The 24740-nt window shown below is 34.8% G+C and overlaps 1 protein-coding gene across 1 annotated transcript; it reads right to left on the bottom strand.

Annotated features, from left to right (window-relative positions):
• Positions 1–20778: 20778 nt before the first annotated feature.
• Positions 20779–22502, bottom strand: LOC126967599 (cuticle protein-like). The gene is made up of 2 exons (XM_050812132.1): positions 22465–22502; positions 20779–21388 (listed from the first exon to the last, which is right to left on the bottom strand). Exons 1-2 carry the CDS (start codon positions 22474–22476, stop codon positions 20831–20833), a joined length of 570 nt encoding a protein of 189 aa, XP_050668089.1. The 5' UTR covers positions 22477–22502; the 3' UTR covers positions 20779–20830.
• Positions 22503–24740: the final 2238 nt, after the last annotated feature.

Below are 24740 nucleotides of genomic sequence, written 5' to 3' on the forward strand. Positions count from 1 at the left end.
TCTGATATCATAATAAACATATTTAAAAGAATAAGGTAGAAAATAAAGGAATAGTAGAATTAGACTGGCAATTTCCTATCGAAAGTCGTCGATAAGTAGCGACTTATTAACTCAGCGGAGTTGCAGTCCTATTGAGTTGTCGTCCTATCGAATCAGTACGTGAATAACAATTTTGGACCAAGTTTCAATAGAACGACTTCTGAACTACAACGATTTTTGGATCGTTAGAATATACCTGAATCGGCCTACTGTATGGTGAATCCGATGTCGTGAAAACCGATACGGCTTGAGAGGCGTTGGGCCAGACATGTTAACCGATGTCCGAATTGAAGTACCTACCTGGAGACTCTTACATAAAAATTCTCGTAAAATCCAAGTTAATAAAATACCTTAAAAAATGGTAACCTCCTATTGACCTGAAACCGTAACAAGCGAGTAACAAGTTCTCATAGCACACAAACAAACTTTTACTGTCTTATTAATAAACCCAATGAAAAGTTACTCCAAGTTCAAAATTACTTCTCCATGTCATGTAATTCTGTAGTGACAGAGTAATGTATTCTGTAGGATGTATAAGGACAAAAAGTTTTCAATTTGGAATAACTTTTCTTCGCGTTTATTAAGAAGACAGGAAGCGTCTTTATAATATAGTTAGAAAACTGTGTATTTATGTTTTCTTTAAACTTTATCGTTTTATTCATATTCTTTGTTCTTATAATTTCATCAGAACTGAACCCTCGATACGAGAGACAACTCACACTCATCCGCTTTAAATAATTCCATTAATTTTCAAGGTTTCTTTCTCCGTTCCAGAATTTATATATTATCACGCGAGGTACCTATGCATCCCTACAACCTAGACTTCGAAATATTCAAAGCCAAACAACATCCCAAACTTTATGAAAGTGACATAAGTTAGACTAATTTATACTCGTTTGAGGAGCTTCAGTCCGAGCTGGCTTTGTGCAAGCAATGCGAAGCCCTACACAGCGAAAGTGCAGCAGGGGCGCTTTCTTAAGCATGTCAGGCTTTGTTGAAACACTCTTAGTAGTATGAAAACATGTTTGTCAGCAGTGTATGGGAAACTGCCTTATTATAAATAAAACCAGAGATATTTATTACAGTAGGTTGCAACTATATAAATATACACTGGCCTTCAAAAGTAAGTATCACACTTTTAAAATTGGGATAACGTTTTAAGTTCACAAGATATACTTTCGATATAAAAAGGACTCCAAAGAGAATTTAATTTTTTACATAAAAACTTTATAGTCAGTAACCTTCTTTTAAGAATTGGCTGAAAAAAAACTTCAAAAATAAAACCATTCCTTTTTCAAAGTGGACGTTTCCGAATAACAATTTTACCATTCACATTTTTCTTTCTGTTTTAAATTTTTTTCAAGATCGATGGGTCTTGTTTTAAAAATTTATGCTAAAAAGTACATAACATTTATTTATCATGCCTCTTTCAGTTGAAGAATGTGCTAGGATCATGGCTTTTCTGGAACTTGGCATCTGTATGCGTCGCACTGCAAGAATGGTGGGTGTGACAGTACGAACGGTCCAGAAGGTAAAGCGAAGGTACGAAGAGACTGGACACCATCTGAGGAGACCTTGTAATAGCAGACCCAAGTGTACCAGTTCCCGAGAAGATCGTTATATTATTTCCACTGTGTTAAGAAATCGCCACCAAAATGCAGTCGAAGTCCAGCAACAGCTACTTCAGACCTGGAGGGACTACATTAGTGACAGTGCAGTGAGAAGAAGACTTGCTGAAGCTAATTTGAAACCCCGAAGACCAGCGGCCCAAAACTCGAGAGACAGCATCGAGTAGCGAGACTGCGATACGCCCGTGAACACATGCAGTGGGATGAAGAAGAATGGTCAAGAATTTTGTTTGTAGATGAGTCTCAATTCTCCCTTTACACTTCTGATGGAAGGCGAAGTGTTTACAGGCGACCTGGTGAGCGATACCTTCAAGCCTGCATATCAGAAAGAGTCCAATACGGTGGAGACAGTGTACATGTATGGGCTGGCATATCTTCAGAAGGTCGCATAGAGCTAGTAGCCATAGAAAATGGCACCCTCACTGGGTAAAGATATGCTCAAGAGATTCTCAATGAGTATTCAGGGCCGTATTTAGCAAATATGGGTGATGGATCGATGCTGATGCATGATAATGGCTGCCCGGCCACACACGGCTCATATCGTACAAGAGTATATTCAGGAGGTTGGTATCAGCGTGATGGCTTGGCCATCAAGAAGTCCTGATCTCAACCCGATTGAACACGCCTGGGATGAGCTTGGGAGGCTAGTCAGAAATCGCAGACCATCACCTACTACCCTCAGGGCACTAAAGCAGGCCCTGGTAGAAGAATGGGAGAATATTCCCCAACATCGGCTCCGAAACCTAGTGTTCAGTATGCCAAACCGGCTCGAAGCTGTAATCAGAGCTCGAGGAGGCAATACCAGTTATTAAAAATTAAATAACATGTAATACATTTTACTTGAATTTATTTACACTAAACTAAAAATATCTATTTTCATTGTTTTATCTTTTTTAAGTTAAAAATGTTACTAATGTATAATTTTAGTTTCTAAGAATTATAGCCTTTAAAATTTGCAACAGAACGTTTTTAATCTTAAATCTCTACCTTCTATAGTTAAGAAAAAAAAAAATTGAAAAGTGTGATACTTACTTTTGCAGGCCAGTGTTTATACCTAACTATACTAAGAGTTTGAATTTGGACAACGTTATTTCTAATAGGTATGTATAAAACTGAGCATTATATATTTATGAACTTGAGGTGGAATTTTATACACATTTGCTTCTTTACAAAGGAACCGTGATCCAAACTTCATAGTCGAGAATCTTTTATACCTGTATCAGAGACATGCACAGAGAAGCTTTCAGGTTTCCATAGTGATTTGAATATTCGAACAGATGATAGAGTTGACGGTATTTTGTGACAGACGATACTTTAGATCGTGGTACGCTTTACGGTTTGAGCACTGACCTGTATAAATACCACTGGACAGGCTGTTCCATATGTTTGACAGCAATTTTTTGTGCCTATTCGAAGCACCACAAGCGTGCGTCCAGAGAACTAGTTTTGACGATACAAATACAAATGGCTGCGAGAGAAGCATACAATACTCTGAACTTATTTTGCATTTTGAATTCAAATCGGTCGTTTTCCGTGTTATTTATACTTCAGTAATCAACGTAATAAAGTACTTTTTTTTTGTATATTGTTTTCCTATCGATGTTTGTTTAGCTGAGGTTGTCATAACTGGTTTTAGTAACGCAGACTCTCGCTACATGACCAACAGCGCCAAAATGGCGAATATCAAACAGGCACAAAAGCACTTTGAAAGCCGCCAGTCCAGTGGTAAATAGCAGATGTCAGTGCGTTTGAGCCATTTGTTTCGTTCTTAAGATCCTTCCAGCCTAGTTAAGAAAAAAGCGATTCACTCGATTGTATGAAACGTGCAGTCATTGATAGATTGACAGATGACGGCTATAATCTTGTAGAAAACGGATTTAGCCGAAATCCACTACATTTTAAGCAAGTAACGTTTTGCTTTCAAACCTAGCCGGATTGTACTACGTCGCCAATCGCCATACTGTAATTGCTACTATTTTAAACTTATCTTGAATCTCACTGCACGTTTCATACTAAACTAAATTTCATTTTTTACTTATGCAGTCTTGCCTCTTATGACGTAGTATTTACATCCTCTTTGGATCCTTCTTCGGTTTATTCTGGTCTTATATATACTTTTGCATTGGGTGTATAATAAATACTCTAACTTTCAGGGATAAAAAAATCCATCATCTTTATATCACTACCCCAGATTTTCAGAGCGAAAAATACGACAAAGTAAATTCCTGCATCCGTTAAAAACAAAAATCAAACAAAACTATCACAAAACTCATCAAATGTAAGTCTGGAAGCTATAGTTTTCCAATCCTCTCTCAATCCTTCGAGAAAATAATTAATTTTGTATCACACAAAAGAACATGTTGCCCACAAATACGACACAAAGAAAGAGCAAGTAATTAATGCTCCGATATCGGTAAATCCTGCAGTTACTGCGGGGCGTACAATACCATAGTTAGTAGGGGAGATCGGACGTTTAACGAGCAAATTTAGTAAATGTTGCCAAATAATAACATTAATGTGGGCTCGAGGGGTTCGAGTTTCGAGTCGGTCTTTGTTAGATTATGTTCTCCTGGTATGTTTTGATATATTGGTGAATTGTAACACGCGAGGTGTAGTATACTTTAGTTATTTTCATAGTATTATGTCCTATGGTATATTGGTATGGGGCAGTGCGGCCGATATTAATACTATCTTTGTGCTGCAGAAGAGGGCTATTCGCGCGATTTATAACCTAGGTCCTAAAGAATCATTAAGAGAAAAATTTAAAGAAATAAACATTTTGACTGTTGCTTCTCAATACATTTTCGATAATGTTTTATATGTTCATAAGCACATTGAGGAATTTTCTAGAAACTGTGACATTCATAATGTTAACACGAGGAACAAACATAAACTTGTTATGCCTACTACTCGGTTGGGTCGAGTTAGTAAGTCTTTTGTTGGGCGATGCTTCTACAATATGATCCCAGAAAATGTACAAAACAAATGTGTTACGAAATTTAAAAGAATTGTTAAAAAACGTTTGTGTGGGAAAGGTTATTATAGCATAAACGATTTTCTTAATGACACCACGGACTGGGAATAAAGCGAACACCCTCAGGCTCTTTAATTATAAATGTTTATTGTACGATATTACATTGTAATACATATTTTATATTAAAAAAAAAGCCCGCTGAGTTTCTTGCGCCCATTCTTCTCAGGTCTGAGGCAGTCTCTTTTGAATGGGTGGTAGATTTTGACGTTCAATAAGTGATTTTAAATCCTATGTTGAATAAAAATATTTGAATTTGAATTTGAATTCAATCAACCTAAAAAATACAAATGGGGCAATTCGACCAATATTAGGAAAATTTATTGAATTAGGCGTTACTTTGCGGAAATCCATAATTATACAAATGATTTAAGTTTTCTTTAGTGTTAATTCCGCCAATATTTGTTTTTAAAACAATTCGACACGTGTTTCGCCTCTACACGAGGCATCCTCAGGACGTGCTGTCTCGCCAAAATCGGGCACGAGACACTGAGTGACTGAGTAAGTAAATATGAGTTGGAGACTTACAAGTCTCCAACTCATATTTATTTATTTACATAACAATTATTTAGATTATACATATACACATATTAAAAACAAACAAAATAGCGTGGAGCACTGGCAGAAATGAGTAATAGTCTATACACTAGGTACACGGTCAGCTACTGCGAACTATAGGTGCCTCCCGACCGTCACGCGACATGCAACACACAGACGAATAAGTTTGAGATGATGTAATAAAAGTTTCAATTTAATAAGTAATAAAAAAAACTACGTTTAAAAAAATCGACTTCATACACGAAAAATGTGTACAATAATTTAGTAAAAATTTAATTTAATACACATCTTATGCAAACCTTTACCTTTTACCTAGTTAAACCTATCAATATGTAGCACATATAAATAATAGTATTTTATTAATATTAAAGGAAAAGGTTTGCATAATGTGTATTAAATTGAATTTTTATTAAGTTATTTTGTAAATTTTTAGTTTTAGAAGTTGGTTTTTTTAAACGCAGTTTTTTTATATTATTCACTTTTTTGTGTCAGTTAAAAATAGTAAAATATAATCAAACTGAATAAGAACTCCTTAAAAAAACGTACACAAACTACAATTATACATCCACGTAAACAAAATTCTCATAAAAAATGTTCATAAAATGAAAAGTTCTGCATCGAACTAAAAAAGAATTATTAAATCAAATTAGAACTAATAAATCGGATCATAAATGTCAGCGTAATCGGTGTACATACATTAAAAAAAGAACTGACCGAATAGAGATACTCCTCATTTTTGAAGTCCGTTTTTACGGACTTCAATTCTTGATTGCTTAATATGCTGTGTAGAAGTACTCACCGACGCACGCACCCCTCGAGAAGTTAACCAATGAGAGGCCTCGAGTACACCCGAGCGGCCACCGCTGCAAACACGGCGCTCTGAATGTCTCGTAATTGAGTGGCCTCTTGATTGCCTGCGAACTGGAGCGGCCACGCGGACGGATCTATTGTCAACACCATTATAGTAATTATTACTTTAAATGGTGAATTAATGACAATTGTAATGTTTTATGCTTCACTTCACACACAGATTGCGAGTTGGGGCGACGCAGGCTGCTGATTCGCTCATACATTCATTGAAGTGTCTATGTATATTTTTATTGTTAGTCCTTCATGTATTTAATACTATTATAAAATCGAATATAATTATGAAATTTTCAAACAAACAAATTACCTAATAAACAATATTTTAATAACCCTTACGTGGGTGCTGCTCACCTACGAGTCCTGAGCGACTACAGCCCAGCGTGGCACAAGTAGGTGTCAATGCCTACGCTAGCCCGCGGCTACTAGATTACCTACAGGATGTTACTTAATGATATTATAGATAATTGATATATAGGTGAATAATGTATTTTTTATACTTACCATTTAGTTGGTCTACCTATATGTTTATTTAATCTCGCCATTCTCACGCTGTATAGAGTCTAATAGAAACCATATTATATGTTTTTATTTATTTTATTATAAAAAGTATATTTTTTGTGTCAATAATTACGCGAAGTAAAAAAGTACTCTAAATATCGTTTCTGTAACGTCTTAAAGAGGATATTATTTGTGTGGAAACGCATCAAAACGGTCTACCAACGGCGTTATTCAAGAAAGCCTGATTACGTCTGAATGAATGAATTTAACACTTCAAACTCTACTTATTTCGCGGAATAAATAAGATACCTACCTACTCCTACCAACCTACTCAGATATGTGTAAGTTGTACTATTTATAAGTACGTATTTCTGAGACGAACACACAGACACCACAGTGATCATAGATATGATATGTAACGAAATCTTTTAACAAACAAATTACGTTCACCCAATTTAATACTTTTTTTTAAATAGGGAATAAAGTTATTTTGACTATTTATTTTACGAATGCATTTCAAGTGAATATTTTACAGATTTTTACAAATGATTTGTGCATGAAATGAAAAAGAAAATATAAATCGCCTGTGTATTAGACAACATGTGAGATCGGACCTGTTGCGTTCTGATATTGGACGACTAGGTTACTGAATTGGAAATCGATAATCTTTAAGGTAAAACAAATAAATTTTATATAAAGTAACTAAAGAAATAAAATATAAAAAATTGCAATAATAAAAGAAATATGTCCTTAATTCGTTAGCTGTGTTTCCTGCTGTTGAGGATTTACTTTATCTATATGGCTTGCTTGTCTTTCGATTAAAATACAATACTATTTATTCTATTATCCAAAGTAAATTGTCAATTAGAATAATAATTGAATCATATAAATGTAAATAAGAAAGTAGTAGGAATGTAATATTAGTGCTATTAATTCAATCCAGGACCACTGTCGCCCATGTACATGCACACTAAAAGTTTTGCACTTCTAGCTAATCGGTTGTTGCACGGAATATATGTATTTATATATATTTATTTCCTATTATCCTACTCCTCCTTCAGTATCCGCTTTACCACTCTTATATTCCATTTCCTAATGGCTATGCCTAGCGCCATCTCTGTGGCCTTGTACGCTACAAGGCCACAGAGATGGCGCTAGTCGTTCGCAAAAGCCTTCGAATACGCTAATTACGGGAGGTGAATCGAAGGACGATCATTATTGCCGCTGAGTGACACCGCTGCGCCGCCGCACGTGCGGTGCTTGCGCGAATCTCAATATTATATTGAGCGAATCTCAATATAATATTGAGATTCGCGCAATCACCGCACTAACTTTATAAAATAATGGAATACCTGTGTATGTGTCAAGTTTTAGTCATAGTGTTACCTACTTTGAGATCAGTTGGAGACAGAACGAGCTCATCAAACAAGGTATGTACGTTGCCTTCCTTCCGCCATATTAAAATATAATCCTAATTTAAGTATATACTTATTTCCTACTTTCTTAATTTGAACCAGCGCATACAGTCCACAAAATTCCGCAACACCAATCGGAACTATTTGAATTTCGAATAATATATTTTTGAAAATGGAATTCAGTCGAAAACATTTTAGAGCGATGATTTTTTGAAAAGTTCTCTCTCTCTCCGCAAGACTGTGCCGCTCGTCTTCAAAATGCTTTTGGGAGAGAAGCACCTTGCTTGAACACCGTGAGGTGATAGTTTGCTGAATTTGAGAGACGTCGGGTTTCTTTAAGGGCGGCCTTCAACTGCCGTCATCAAAAATCATGTGGCTACTATTAAGCGGCTAATTGAAGAAAACCTGCGGATTACCTATGAGACAATTCGAGGACTATTGAGACTTTTGACTATTAGTATGAGCCAAATTCAGAAAATTTTACACGAAGTATTGAAAGTTCGGAAACATTGTTATTATTGGATCCCTCATGAACTAACAGCGGAGCAGAAACAGGCTTGCGTGGAATGGTGCTCACAGAAGCTGTGGTCGAACTTCATTAAGTACGACCACGGACATTCTAATGCTGTTTATGACATTGTCACAGGAGACGAATCGTGGATTTATTGTTTTGAACTCGAAAAAAAACAGCAATCTTGTGAATGGGTGTTTGAAAATGAGAACAGGCCAACAAAAGTGAGGCAGGCGAGAAGTTGCTAAAAAAAATTATCGCATTATTTTTCTCAGATACGGATCCCATCTGCACAATTCCACTTGAAAATCAAAAGAATGTTAATGAGTGGTTTTACCCAGGGTGTTAAAAAGTTCGCGAAATACGACCAAAAAGCCGCGTTCTCCTACATCATGGCAACGCTTCTTCACACACGGCCAACAATAGCTTCCGAAAAAGTACAACTCGTCACCCATCCTGCACATAGCCCCGACCTATAATAACCCTGTCATTTCTATATTTTCCCCAAAATCAAAGATTTAATGAGAGGTTTCACTTTTACCAATTCCGAAGAGGTAGTGATAGCATTCAATTAGCACGTAGAAAACATGCCTTCATACCTGTGGTCCTCCTGTTTTAAAAAATGGTTCGATCGTATGAAAAAATGTTTGAAATGTAAAGGAGATTATTTTGTAAATCAATTAACATAATATTTTGTTGTTTTTTTAAGTTACGTAAAACTTTAAGTGTAACCTACGTATATATACGTTACATTGCTACGTTCGCTTGCGACGTTCCGGATATTTAGGGATTTGTGCAGCCAATGGTGTGCAAAAATAAAAGCAATACGAATTAATTAGGAATCTCATAGTAAGAACGATCGCCATGTATATATTCCAACAATAATTTACTTAAGAGCAATTAGGTTAAAATAAAACTTTCTGATGAAATGGGATATTTTAATTTCAGGTTGTTTCTGCAGTTTGGTATACTGAAATATGGTTTATTTTGAAATAAGCTATTTAAGCATAAATCGGAACACATAATTGTTTAAACAATTTCGATTTAAACAATAAAGCACGGGGTTGCCGCATTTATATCATTAGTACCTAGGGCAATTTAAAGATGATTGCATAAAAAAATTGAGGTGAATAGTTTTCGGTACTAATGCATCGATTCCTCCTGGACTATCAAATAATGCTGGACATCATTTCGAGCTTGTTAATACTGTTAAAACAGTTGCTCAACTAATTAACTAATATAATTAGAGACGAGGCGAGGTGCTTAATAGCTTTGTGAATAAACGGACCGCCTTATGTAACTCACAGAGTGCGAGAGAATAGTCAAAACTTAAACTGTTTTTTTTTATGGAAGACGAGGACAAACGTACAGACATGTGATCACCGCGACCTATAACTCTCATGAAACTCCAGAGGAATCATAAGAGGGTTCCACAAGAATTTGAAAATCGAAAAGGCATTTGTACGTCACAGGCGAGGATCGGGGATGTCACTTGGTGTTAGTGTTGCTCAAAATAGAGGTTAACATACAGCCTCTATTTTTTCAATGTTTTCATAGCTGTCACAGTCGATCTAGACGTATTTATAATCTAAGACGTGCGAAACCAAACATTCAACGCTGTTCCTGAGTTGCTAAGTTGACACAAAATATTAAGCTGACTTACAGTGGAATTACCCATGTCTACAAGAGGCAAAAGCGAACCAAACATTCCCTGACGCAACTCGCGCCTGTCGCAACACGCGGTGTCTATGTACTGTGCTTTCCGCGTTACCGTGACGACTCGTTATCCGCACTGTCAAATGATGCGTTTAAAAAAATAACTCTTATACAACTATTCGTTGCGATCAACTGGAGGATGTATAAGGTTTCTTTAGGGATAGTCGTCGACTCCTGGAGATAACCGACGATAGATAGGGCGGACTCAGCGTCATGCAATCACTTGTGGCTTGCCTAAGGCTCGTTTGATGGTAACCGGTAGGATATATTTTAACGCTTGCAATATAATAGATAAATACATAATTCACGACCCTTACATTTCTAAGCGGTTGGAAGCATTTCTAAATGGAAAAAATCGAATGCCTAACCCGCCTATCTTTTATTTATTTATTTTATTTATTTAGTAGGAAGGCCACGCTGTATACAATGTGTTGCCTTATGGTAAACTTACACATTAATTACTTATATTATATAACATCGTATAACCCCATTTTCGGGCTAACTCGACATGCAATAAATTAAATTATAAGTACGAAATAAAATAATTAAAATAAAACAATTTCCTTGTTAACTTACTATCTAAATGACTTTACAAAGTACCTACACAAAAATATAAAAATTTATAACTATAAACAAAAAACTAAATGTTATATAAACTAAATTTAAAATATAGTTCAAAAAATAGACGAATGATATTATATAATTAAATGATTTTTAATTTTGCGCTTGATAATCGATGCAGAGTTTCAAAATATGTCCAAATCTGCTATTTTAAATTTATTGTTATAGGACATTACATTTCTGTTAATAGAAGTGGTCCTTTTTTGATAGTCTGAGAACACATACCAATCTAAAGAATAAAAATAAAACAGTTAAAATAAAATCATACAAAGAGTTGAAAAAATGACACTGCACTTGTTCTATTATTTATTATTTTAAATAAATATTTTTCTACCAATATTATGCTCGTCCCACCGCTGAATTCCTACTAAAACATCCCAAGGGAAGAAGCCCTACAAACGGAATAATTCAATAACTAACGGAACGCGTCTAATCCAAAAATTAGCAATACGATACCATTAAATAGATTTTGGTCTCGAACAAAGCAGATGTCAGGGGAATATCTGGTGAGGGGTGTTTAGTAAATTATTAGTTTGCGTAATGAAGGGTTGCTTGCGTATTATGAGCCCGCTTTGTTTTAATCACACTTTAAAGAGAATATTAACTATATCTTCCACAGTCTCTATATTAAACAAATGATTTTCAATTTGAGAGAGAAGTTACTCTTAAAACCTCTTTGTATGGCCAACTATTTAGGTGGCGGCACCATTTATTATTTACCTAGTCTAGATAGTCTCTTGCTGCTAGACAACTGATAAAAACAGGTCTGAGGGCCTACAAATTTTACAAAAAAGTCCGATAAAGTATTCTCACCTCATCTTTCATCAATAAAATTTTCCTTTTCTGTACGTTGTCACTATTTTTAAAAGTTATTAACAACACGATTCACTTTCCTCTAAGGAAGTAGGAACTTTTTTCGAATCGCTAACTTTGACACACAAACTATCCAGTTTAGGTTGAATTATTACCTCATGGTACGAATGAATGAACGATTTAAATCAGTTTGCGATTCAGTTGATATCATTTTTGACATTCAATTGAGATCATTGCGATTTAATCAGTTGATTTGACGTCAACCTAAATAAGATAGCCTTAATCATGTCGTGGTAAGAAATAGCAAAGCAGTTCATTTTAGGTTGTCAATTGAATCGCAATAAGAGTTCATGGTAGGCCCAGTTTAATAATTTAGTGTGCGTGACAAGCTACGTGTTATACTCACGATTTGTATGACACTTTATGTCAGTGTGCGTGCATCGCTCAAACGCAATTTTTTTCGACGTTTTCACAGCTGTCCTAGTCTATCTAGACGGGTAGATAGAAAATGGTCATTAATAAATGATCTAAGATACTGTCATTTTCTATGGCTAATATTAACAATATGTGGACATAATATTGATCAGCTGTTTGAAAGTGTCATCCTATATTTATATATATCAGTGCTTTGACTCCTTTGCACAGAAAGCCGGCTAGATTACGGGTACCACAACGGCGCCTATTTCTGCGTGAAGTAGGTAGTAATGTGTAAACGTTAATAGGTTTCGGTCTGAAGAGCGCCGTAGCTAGTGAAATTACTGGACAAATGAGACTTAACATGTCTCAAGGTGACGAGCGCAATTGTAGTGCCGCTCAGAATTTTTCGCTAGTATATTGTCAGTCTCTGCAATCATCGATACCTATGAGATTCAATTTGTATTATGTATCAAATATAAAGCGCCTGTTAACAGTAAGTAGCAAGAACGCTATTGTTAACATTTGTATTAAAAGGCTGGTCACACACTGGCTGGGTACACTCGCTCGCTCGCTCGGCACGTGCAGTGTGCGCGCCTCGCTTTGTGCTCGATGCAGATTGCTTCCGGATGACCCGTATCGGATTGCGATCGTAAAAATCTCTACATTGTTGTAGCTTCATTGGCAAAATATTGGCTACGCTACAAATTGTTGCTTGTTATGATATGCCATTTTTCGGTGATAAACGTATTTTTTATATTTGATTTAGAATAGACTTATAAAAATAGTTATGAATGTGTTTATTTACTCAGATAGCTACACCAAAAACACACCATTACACAAGTATGTAAGTGATAGTACAATAAGACAGGTGTAAACAGCAGTGATAAACCTAACAATCTTAAACAAAATATACTTACGTAATTTATTTATTTATTTATTTATTTATTTGGATCATCAACATTACATATATTACACATTTATATAAACTTATGCTAGGTACAATTATTCTGATATATGTAACAATTAAAGATGAACACATCATTCAATGGTAACAGTGAACAGTGTGATTTATACAGTCAAAAATGTCTAAGTACAAAAATGTATATAAAGTAAGGATATAATTTATATGGTTTTATAATGAAGAGGATAAAGGTACATACTACTTGGAAAAAAAAAATCACAGGTTAGCTTGATGTGCGAGAATTTTTACAAACTTATTTGAATTATCGTTGAAAATATCGATTTCTGAATTTTTTGAATTTACTTCGTTGTATAATCTACAAAGCCTTAATAAGTTAAACATATAAACAGTCAGCCAAAAATGATGATGGAATTTAACTACATTTTTATTAAAAAAAGAGAGAAGTAATTAACATCGAAGTAATAACTAAATTTTAATATTAAAGTTAAATAATTCAGATCTTCATATTTCAATGCAGTTTTAAATTTAATGATATTAATTAATTGTAAGTATTGTTTAATTATTGTGTTCATAAAGTATTTTCTTAGATTAACGCGAGTGTTACACATTTAAATAAAATATTACAATATGGATTAAAACGCGTGTAATTGTAACTGTTTTAACATTAGATTTTGCGTAATATTTACATTTTTATTATTTTAGTCAACCCGTTTCAAGAACTTTCCAGATCACGTTAAACAAACCTTTAAGGGGAAGGTTTGAAAAGTGTGTTATTTAAATGTATTCATGAATTTAAAATCATTTTTACCATGAGTTTTTTCATTCATAATTGCATTTAAGGTACATGACTTATGAATGAATTATATGTAACCTCAGACAAGTTAGTTATTAATATTTTAAAAAAAGGTGCGGGTCAAAATTTTAACAAAATTCATAAAATTGAGAATAAAATCAAATTCAAATGTCTCGGGGCTACGTAAACGAAATCATTTTGGGCTAAGTTTTCGTATACTTATTTTATTATAATACCCTTATACTATAACTGTAGATATAGGTCGGTAATAATTTTCCTAGCTTAATATAAAATATAAATAGTGCCATTTTATAGATAATAATATAATATCGACACACTTTTTTAGACAAATTATCTTGCCCCAAATTAAGCATCTGTGGTATGGGTTGCAAGACAACGATATATTTAATACAATATACTTACTTAAACATACATAAATACATACAAACATACATAAATACGTTTAAACATCCATGACTCGGAAAGAAACATCCATATTCATCATATAAATGCTTGCACCTACCGGGATTCGAACCCGGGACGTCTAGATTAGTAGATAGTGACAAAATACCATTCCTGTACAAATTTTGGCTGTCTGATCAAAAAACTGTGACAAGTAAGTAGTGGGAGGCTCCTCTGCACAGGTTGCCGACTAGATTATGGGCACCACAACGGCGCCTATTTCTGCTGCCGTAAAACTGTAAAATGAAAGCATTAGTGTATTTAGGTCTGAAGGGCGCCGTAGCTAGTGAAATTGCTTGGTAAATAAGACCATCTTATGTCTCAAGGTGACGAGGCAATTGTAGTGACGCTCAGAATTTTTGGTTTTTCAAGAATCCTGAGCGGCACTGCATCGTAATGGGCAGGGCTTATCAATTAACATCAGCTGAACGTCGTGCTCGTCTCGTCCCTTATTAACATAAAAAATATTTTTAATAGTAGTCTCTCGTTGTTAACCAAAACAGGTTGATATTTGAGGATGCAAGACCAGGGCTATATGATGTATGCATGAACACTTCCCAACGAAGGTCTCACTTTGAGTGGAGTAGCTCCATAAGATACATAATAGCTTTAAGGTTAAATGACATCTAAAAGAATTGTAAGGGAATCAATTTTGAGAAAATAAATGCCTTTTACGCCTTTTTATGCCTTTAATATACAATTAAATTATCTGCTCATTTGCTTGCTTAAGTAGGTATCATCTCTGTTAGAGGAAAAGGCATTTATTTTCTCAAAATTGATTCCTCTTTGATGTCATTTCTAATAATAGATACTACTACCGCTTCGGAAACAAATGGCGCTCTGTGAGACAAGAAGCGACGCAAGAAACTCTCCCAGCATTCTTTTTTTTGCGCTCTTTTCATAAAAAATGTAAAATATTGTACAGTCATTTCTATCGCTATAAAATAATCACAATCTAGTCCCAGGCTGTCCGATCATTTAGATATTCCTCTGTGGAGTAATAGGATTTACGACAGAGCCATTTTTTTATAAAACATTTAAATTTATTTATAGATAATGCCTGGGACTTTATTATAGAAGTGCGTTTTACCCTTAAAGCTATTATGTATATTATGGAGCGACACCACTCAAAGTGAGACCTTCGTTGGGAAGAGGTAGAGATCTGAATCAAAAGTTTTGCCAGCTAGTAAAAACTCCAAATTAAATAACGTCCTGTGCCATAAAAGAGGAGGATCGGTCGACTTTATAAAGCATCGAATAAACGTGCATATGACTGAAAACACTTTGGTAGATACGTGGCGGTTGAGGCTCGAACCGGGGCTCGGTGGTGATAAAAAACGGTTCTACCTTGCTTCACCTCAATATGATTTACTTACCTACGTCTACTCACTAACTACTAAAGTTTTTTTATTCAATAATTAGTTCCATATAGTAGACACTGGAGGCGCTATTCATTCACATATAAATTAAGGCAGTAAACTAGGGTTACTGAATTCCATATCTCATCGTTTAGTCAGCAGATTGGGTGGGTGGGGGCGAATCGCGCCGGGGTGCAGCGGGTGGGGGGAGTGGAGGGGTGGGACAAAGTCTACGGAAACAATTAGACGAGCGCAGGCGCTCTGCTTCCTGATCGCTGTAATTGCCGTATCTGATCAAGTGATCACTTTATATACTCCCGTTGTAACAACCTTGTTATAGTTGCGAATGTTCGATCAAATACATGCGGTACTAATTGTGTGGGAACAATGTAGATTTTAATGTTATTAATAATTAAGTTGTTTTTCAATTATTCATTATATAATTATAATATTATAGTTTTTGTTTTTTTTTTTTTTATATTCACGCTATTGTTTCGATGTTTTGTAAACATAGGAATTTAAATTCTAGAATATACAGTTGTTCCTCAAAAAAAAAACAAAGATTGTCTTTTTATGAGAAAATTACGAGACGATCTCTTTACCTGATAGTAAGTGATACGCCCTGTCTATTACAATAAAGTGCCGCTCAGGATTCTTGATTAAACACAAAATTATGAGTGGGGTAGCAATTGCACTCGTCACTTTGAGACATAAGAACACTTGTTTTAAAAAGTTATATTACAAATCAGTGTCTTTCTGTTGTTTAGCAAGCGGTAAACAATCTTTAGACATTGCTTATATTTAAACACGATTCGAGTTTGTCTAAGGTGTGTCTATCTTATAGATCATATTCATATGGAAGATTTAGATTATATCATGACAGATAAATGACAGCTGACAATAATTCCGTTCCTTTAATTATTGGTCCTGTACACTTAAGTATGTTGTGTTGTGTTTAACGACGTTTTAGTTAAACACAAGCTTAACACTGTTTTGTAATAGAAAAAGATAATTCCATTTTAGGCGTCCTTATTTTTAAGTCACTGACGTTGTTTTAGTTAGGTCACTGTCAAACAGAACACGTATCTAAGCTATGTTTAAATTTATTTTTGTAATAACACTGAAGATGTTTAAGTATCAATAGCCCAATAATTACACTAGTTACGGCGCCCTTCAAACTAAAGAAGCTTTTGCTTACACCAAATGTAACAATCCAATCTACTTCAATATAAACAATTTGTTATTTACTTTGTTCCTTTTTTCTCAATGCAAATCAAGTAAAATGTAAAAAAAAAAAAAAACAAAACTAACCGCCATTGATAATGGCCGTTCATATAACAAAATATAACGGGTTGCACGGCGGGAGTGCCGGCAGAAGTGAAAACTTGAAGATTAACTTGAATTTTTAAATATTTTGGAATGGTTAGGGAACAATTTCGCTCGAATTGCTTTGTTTATCAGTATAAAAGTACTAGCATTTATGTGGTTAATAATTTATCGTAAACAAAAATGACAATTTATATTACGTTAGAAAGTTAACACCTCTGACTATTACAATTATTTTACAATAAAAAGTCTCTCTCTCTCAGTAAAATCAACTTTCATCCATAACTTCAACGACTGTTTTACGAATTTTCGAACAGGTCACGTGTTCTGTCAAAATAATAGTGTAATGAAATAATAGTCCCGATAAAATGTTAAATTCGCATTTGCTCAACGCCGCTAAAGAAGTTTCCACTTCCATTATGTTTATTTTACTGAAGTACATAGTACAATAGTCTCATATATTGCCATGGTACATAGAGTACCGAGTCATTTGGGTGTAAATGGGTGCGAAAAACTGTAAATATCGTTTGTCTCCTCTTACATGAAAAAAACAAGAAACGAAAGGATAAAGCAGTTACCCCTTTGTGAATCCCGCAGGGAGAGGATTAGCGACTTGGCTCTAACATTTGCTTTAATGTCTGACAATGATTATGATTACACAACACGGCTTCTACTTCATTATACCGTAATGCTGGTCGTATACACACCCATTTCTAGTTTTCTTAGGTATATATCAAAAGTTAAAAAAAATATCAATTTAAATCATAAATAATTAATTTTCAATACTATTTTACTATCTAGCACCATTTTGGAAAAGTCTGACGTATTATTCTCATTAAAATCGTTACACAAATGATTTAAGTTTTCTTTAGTGTTAATTCCGCCAATATTCGTTTTTAAAACAATTCGACACGTCTCACAATCTGTGCCAGTTTTTGGCGAGACAACACGTCCTGAGGATGGCTCGTGTAGAGGCGAAACACGTGTCGAATTGTTTTAAAAACGAATATTGGCGGAATTAACACTAAAGAAAACTTAAATCATTTGTATAATTATGGATTTCCGCAAAGTAACGCCTAATTCAATAAATTTTCTAAAATCGTTACAATTTTAATGTTTTGTTTTAAATGAGCTACTAAAATGACCTTTACAAAATGGGAGATTCTATCATTAGTTCAAGCGGTAGTTTCATTCCTAAAGTTGTATTAAATATCTTTCAATCATTTAATTGTTTTAACAATTGAATTTACATTACAGACATTTGAATTATTCGACTGAAATTAAAGGAAATCAGACTAGGCAGTGAAATCATTTTTGTTTTTTCGACTTAATGTAGACTATGTTAGGATGCATTACTGTATAAGACTTATTGTTTCATGAAATATCTAAATTTAATTTTGTGATTGCACTTAATGCTACTTTTGTATTTAGATGTGAGTTTGTTATAAGGAATTTAAAAATAGACTGTGAATTTCTTGCTCCATCCATTCATTTAAGATAAACTTTTACGAAATGGTAAATGTTAAAATATATATAATGTGTCTTGAATTTCTAGCATGAAGATTTTAATGATTAAATTTGTTACTATCACTTATTTTTAAATTTCGTTGCTTGGCCTTAGCAATTATAACACAGTCATTTGTTGACTTAATAAATGAATACAAAAATATATTTCCTCTACTATCTCTTCAATTAAATGGATTCGGAAGTGCAAATATAATAATTTTTCAAAGTTAATAAGTTGTTTGATTTAGCCTTTTGAATCGTTAATAAAGTATTTTATTGAAAAGTATCGCGTTAAATATATTGCCCCATAGACAATCTACTCCATAGTCATAAGGCAAACTAGATTGGCCAAGAAAAAAGTAAAACAGAGTAAGTAGTATATGAGAGTGTTTCTGTTATTTTAAGACAAAATCTATACTTATAAATGGAGAGCCGTTTTTTTCTCAAACCTGCGAAAACTATAGAACTGATCGAAACAATATTTATACCATTAGATGCAGCGTGTTACGGAGAAGGTCTTGGTACTGTACATTATTTATATATTTTTTTAAATACCTATATATTTGCAATACAAATAATTCAGTAAACGGCATTAAATTACATATGACATTCATATAATGAGCAGGTGATATGCATGATTGATATGGCAAAACAACGTTTACCGGGTTAAAAAATTATATTTGCAATCCATTCTTCTGTTTAGTATATGAAGAATTTCTTCATACATGATTTAAATCTAAAAAGTTTACTCAAAATTATGCTTAAAATAAATAACCTTCACGATGAGTGTGCAACCTGTCTTATACTGGATAAAGCGAACAACCCTTTGTGGGCGGTTTACAACTTTGTCAACGCTCATCACTGTTTTCGTTACGATTCAATGAATTATTCCCTAACGGGGTATTTATGGTTGTTGAATATTCTAATTTATATCATCAATTTTTCAAGACGATCCGTCTGAAAGGATTTTTTATGTGCGCCATCGACGGATAAACACAGCGTTCATTTTATTCTTAGAGTTATAAAACAACGCTGTCCGTCGAGCACAATATTGAAATAATTTCAATCTTATCTGCGGGGCTCGAACCGGCATGCAGCCTGTAAAAGTTTTTCAGCAGGCACTAATTCCATCCAACAGACAATAGATTTTTCCAAAACGGTAAAATTTTACTCTGCTTTCTGGGAAGCTAAACTAATATGCAATTTGCTTAGATTGAGTGAGACTTTTAAACAAACTGGGAAAATTTAAGCCAGCTCTCGAATTCAAAAAAGAGCTTTGTAAAAACAAACAAAAGTATTAAACAAACAATAAATATTTTGTGACATTTTGTCATTACTAGAACAAATGGAAGTAATGACGTCTAATTATTAGTTACTAGCAGTTACCCGCGACTTCGTCCGCATTTACCAGTATGCATATAATATGTGTACAAAACAATCATAATAACTCTCATCATTAAGTTTTCGTTCGACCGTTTTTGCTCCGTTTTTGCAGATCCGACTACCATGAAAAGGTCTTTTTCGTTTTTCGTAAATATATAAATAATAGCTTATGACTGTGGCTCTTTTTCTATAATAAAATTTTCAAAATCGGTTCAGTAGATCCAGAGATTACAACTTCCCTGCAACCTCACAAACTTCACCTCTTTATAATATTAGCTGTATACATTATATGTTATTAGGTGTATTAAGAAGACAATAATCCTTCATAGTATGAATGATAAGAGATGATAAAAGATCGTAGATGATAATAAGAGTTGTTCTATGGACAGTGACCGTCAAAGAAAAATAACGCCTTTCAGCCAAGTAAACCCCTGTCATTATTCATCTGTAAAATGACGAATACAAATTAAATATTCACCTCACACATCGCTGCGAACCCCTCGCTTATTTTAACAACCACTTTCACTATCAATGCTGTCAATTTGTATTTCACTGCAGTCATTAATGTATGCGATGTAGCGTTTTAGCTGCAACTCGAGCAAAACTGTACCAAGATATATTGGACTATGGTTCCTTCCACGGTTTTCTGACTCTAGGGATTGCAAGAGATCTTTTTATAATGGCTAGTTTGTAGCTAAGCGTAGAGGTGTCAAAAGTCATGAGCAAATCGTCAGAGCTTTGGCGAGGGGAGACGCGGCACGTAACAGGAGCCACTCTCCTCATAATGTTACATAATTTAATTGATTCCCCGGCAGAGCCCGCACGGTTCCTCCTAACTTCGTTTATAACGTTTTGATATCGGATACATCGTTTTGACGCCTGTTTGAACAATACTTTGAAATAAAACCTAAGTGTGTTTGCTTACTTTTTATTTTTAACAATAAATTAAGTTTAATAAATAAGAGTTTAGTGGTGGTAGGAGACGGCAGGAGATGAGAAGGAGAAGTGGGTGAGTGGAGCGCTGTAGCCGACCTTGGCGACTGGGGCGGCGTAGGCGATGCGGGCAGCTGGGGCGGCGTAGGAGATCTGGGCCGCTGGGGCAGCGTAGGAGATCTGGGCAGCTGGGGCGGCGTAAGAGATGCGAGCAGCTGGGGCGGCGTAGGCGACCTTAGCGACGGGGGCGTGTGCGTAGGCAACTGGAGCGGCGTAGGCGAGCTTAGCGGGCTGTGGGGCCTGGACGGGAGTGCCCTCGTAGCGCACGTTGGCGTTGAAGCCGTGCACGGCGTCAGCGGTGTAGTCCACGATGCGGTGGACGCCGTCGGGCTGGACCAGCGAGTAGGAGCCGTGCACCGCGTCGCCGGCGCGGGCCTCGTGCTGCTGCTTCACGTCTCCGCTGTGCTGGTCCTGCACTTGGTACTGGAACTCGTAGTGCGCCGGGGCTTCGGGCTCGGCGTACGCCAACTTGCCCACTGGCACTACGGGGAGAGCGGATGCGGCCGCGACCAAGGCGAACACAACGAAGAACTGCAATAGTTGTGATACATTACTAAAAATATTTTCTTTTTAACTAGTGATCCAGTTTAATGGATCTATATATGCTAGTCGACCAATTGTACATTATTGAGAACACAGTTAAACTTATAGATGCCCAAATCTATTAGAAGACCAAAATATGAATCTTACATTCCCTCATGCAAAATAACACACTAACTAAACTAAGTTTATAATAATATAAATATAATTTTAGTTTAACGTGCTAACTTTAATTTAGGATTAGTTTTGCATATCGTTATACTGTTAGACTATAACGAATACTCTGAAATGTACTGAGCAGATGAATGGATCTTATATGGTAGAAAAACAACTGGATTTTATGTTGGTATATCAAAACCTTAAAAAGTTATATACTCATATCAAAAAAATTGTATATCACAATAATTATTTAAATACATATTTGTATCTAGCTAACGCCGCGACGTGGACTCTATAGAGTCAGCAGACAGCAGCAAAATTACTATAATACCTTATGTGGCGTGATAATATGTAGCCTACGTACCTACATGTTGTCCCGACCTTTTGTTAATATTTTTTATAGCTTACTGTTAACTGTCCCTTTCTAAAAGGGCTCTAATACGAAAAGTAAAAAAAAATCTAAAGATAACTAAATACAATTTAACTATTAATATAAATTATTATTAATATCATACGATTTATTATTTTAATGCTGATGAATAATGAAGATTTCTATATTGAATACAAACAACTTATAAGCAGTTACTTTAGAAATTGAGATTAATTTAAAAGTGCGCAAAAAAATTATCGTCTAGTTTTACTAGTGACAATGTATATCGGTATTTTCTTTGATTACCGCGAGTGTTATACATAAAATAAAATACTTTTCAAAAGATTAAAATACATGTGTTTCTGCAAAGGTCAAAAAGTCGAGTTAAATAAAATATAAATTTTACGCAAAAATCGAATGCAAAAATACAGTTACAATAACACGCGTTTTAGTCCTTTAAAAAGTATTTTATTTAAATGTATATCGATATTTCTACATAGTTCTACTATTTTTTTTTTGTAATTTAATATTTACTCACTTTAGCTGCCATGATTAATGATTAGCTGTTTAGCTGATAATGATGTCAGACCCGAGTGTCCGGAGCTTTTATACAAAGTTCCGAAGCTCTGTATTTCGTGCCCCAAGCATGTGTAGGTCATAAACTGGTCCATGTGTTATGTCATACTCGTACAAGGCTGGTTAGCATAGTATCGTATTAAATGTAGTACGATATAATTGACAATTTGAATCGTTTGTGATAAATGCAATTGTATTTTGCAAACTTTATTCAATTGAAGAGATGCCTAGTTCTGAATTATTATTATGATTCTATGTTATCTCTAGGATGAAGAAAATTTATTGAATTAGGCGTTACTTTGCGGAAATCCATAATTATACAAATGATTTAAGTTTTCTTAAGTGTTAATTCCGCCAATATTTGAAAACAATTCGACACGTGTTTCGCCTCTACACGAGACATCCTCAGGACGTGTTGTCTCGCCAAAATGTGGCACGAGGCATCGTGCTTGTTTTTAAAAACAAATATAGACGGAATTAACACTAAAGAAAACTTAAATCATTTCTATACTCTAGGATGAAGTTTAATTGGATTTTCCATGCACTAACTAACAACTAACTAACTAACTTCTAAAGAGACAATCAGAATAATAATTTGAACTTAAAATTATATAAACTTATATTAACTAGTGATTTGGTGAAGTAATAAACTTCTTATGGTGATAATAATTAATATTATAACACTTTTTTTTCTAATGTTGTGGAATTCTTTATAAAAGGCACAAAGGGCATTTTATTTTCTCAAAATTTATTCCTTTAGAATTCTTTTTGATGTCATTTCTAATATACTAGATACTACTACCGCTTCGGAAACAAATGGCGCTGGAAAGAAGAAGCGGCGCAAGAAACTCCCCCAGCATTCTATTTTTTGCGCTCTTTTCAATAAAAATATACGATATTGTGCAGTCATTTCTATCGCTATAAAATTATCATAATCTAGTCCCAGGCTGTCCGTTCACTTAGATTTTCAGCTGTGGTGTAGTAGGATTCACGACAGAGCCATTTTTTTATAAAACATTTAAATTTATTTATAGATAATGCATGAACAGTGGCTGGGACTTTATTATAAAAGTGTATACATTTACCCTTAAAGCTATATGTTTCTTATGAAGCCTACTAGAATTAGTTACAAGCAATCCCTTATTTCTAGTGTTATAATAATGAAAATTGCTATTAAGGGCAAAAAGGTGACGATTTTTGTGAACGTATATTAAATTTTCATAAATAAAGTGACAATGTCATAATATTTATTTCTTTGAATTTTTCTTTGGGAGACTGTCTATAACCAAGCTGATATATAGCACGAACAGCTCTCTTTTGCAGAGCAAACACTATATCAATGCCAGCAGCATGACCCCATAGTAATATACCGTACGTCATTAATAATAATCTATCGGTCGCAACATTAGTGTACTCTCTAATCTTTCTAACGGCAATATGACACTTATATGATACCTTACATCAGGGGTGCTCAAGCTTGAACTGCTGGCGATCTACCTCAAAATTGTTAGACTACGATCGATCGGCTCTGAGAGGCTTGAAGTATGTGTGATGAAGGATTGTCGTCTAGGCAGAGTGTCACGATGACATAGATATTAGTTTTGCGTAAAAAAAATTCATTTTTTTAGTCAAGGTAAGTGTAGGTCTGCTCTTAAATGTCAATGGAAAAACTCATAATTATTATTCAAAATTGCGAGTTTATTGGTTCTTCCAAAACAAACGCGTTCTAAACTTCTAAGCTTAACTTTGGATGTGGAAGCGTGTCACTGCATGTCCTGAGCATACTTTTCATAAGATGGTACGTAACGTTTTTTGTTTATTATACCGGATTTTTATCTCCAGATCGACTCAAAAAGCACTCGCGATCGATCTGTCGATCCCGATCGACCGTTTGAGCAGCCCTACCTTACATGATACCTTAACATTATACTTATCCTATTTCATTCTTATTTACGTACTCTATAACCAATTAAAACATACCCACCTCATCAACCACTCATGTTTCTCAAGATGAGTGAAATGCACCTCTCAGATACCACATTACTACCATTTTAGTCAGCAAGGTGATCACCTCCAAGCATGTGACCCCCACGATAATCTAACAGGGGCAAATATAAGTCAAATATTGCTTTACGCAATGCAAGACTTACATATTCTATGATTTCTTATGAACCGTAATAACCAGTGAGAATCTAACCTAATGTATAGACCAAGAGACCGTTAATTTTAATCAAGAAT

The sequence above is a fragment of the Leptidea sinapis genome, chromosome 13, assembly GCF_905404315.1.
Source record: "Leptidea sinapis chromosome 13, ilLepSina1.1, whole genome shotgun sequence".
NCBI classification, from domain to species: Eukaryota; Metazoa; Arthropoda; class Insecta; order Lepidoptera; family Pieridae; genus Leptidea; species Leptidea sinapis.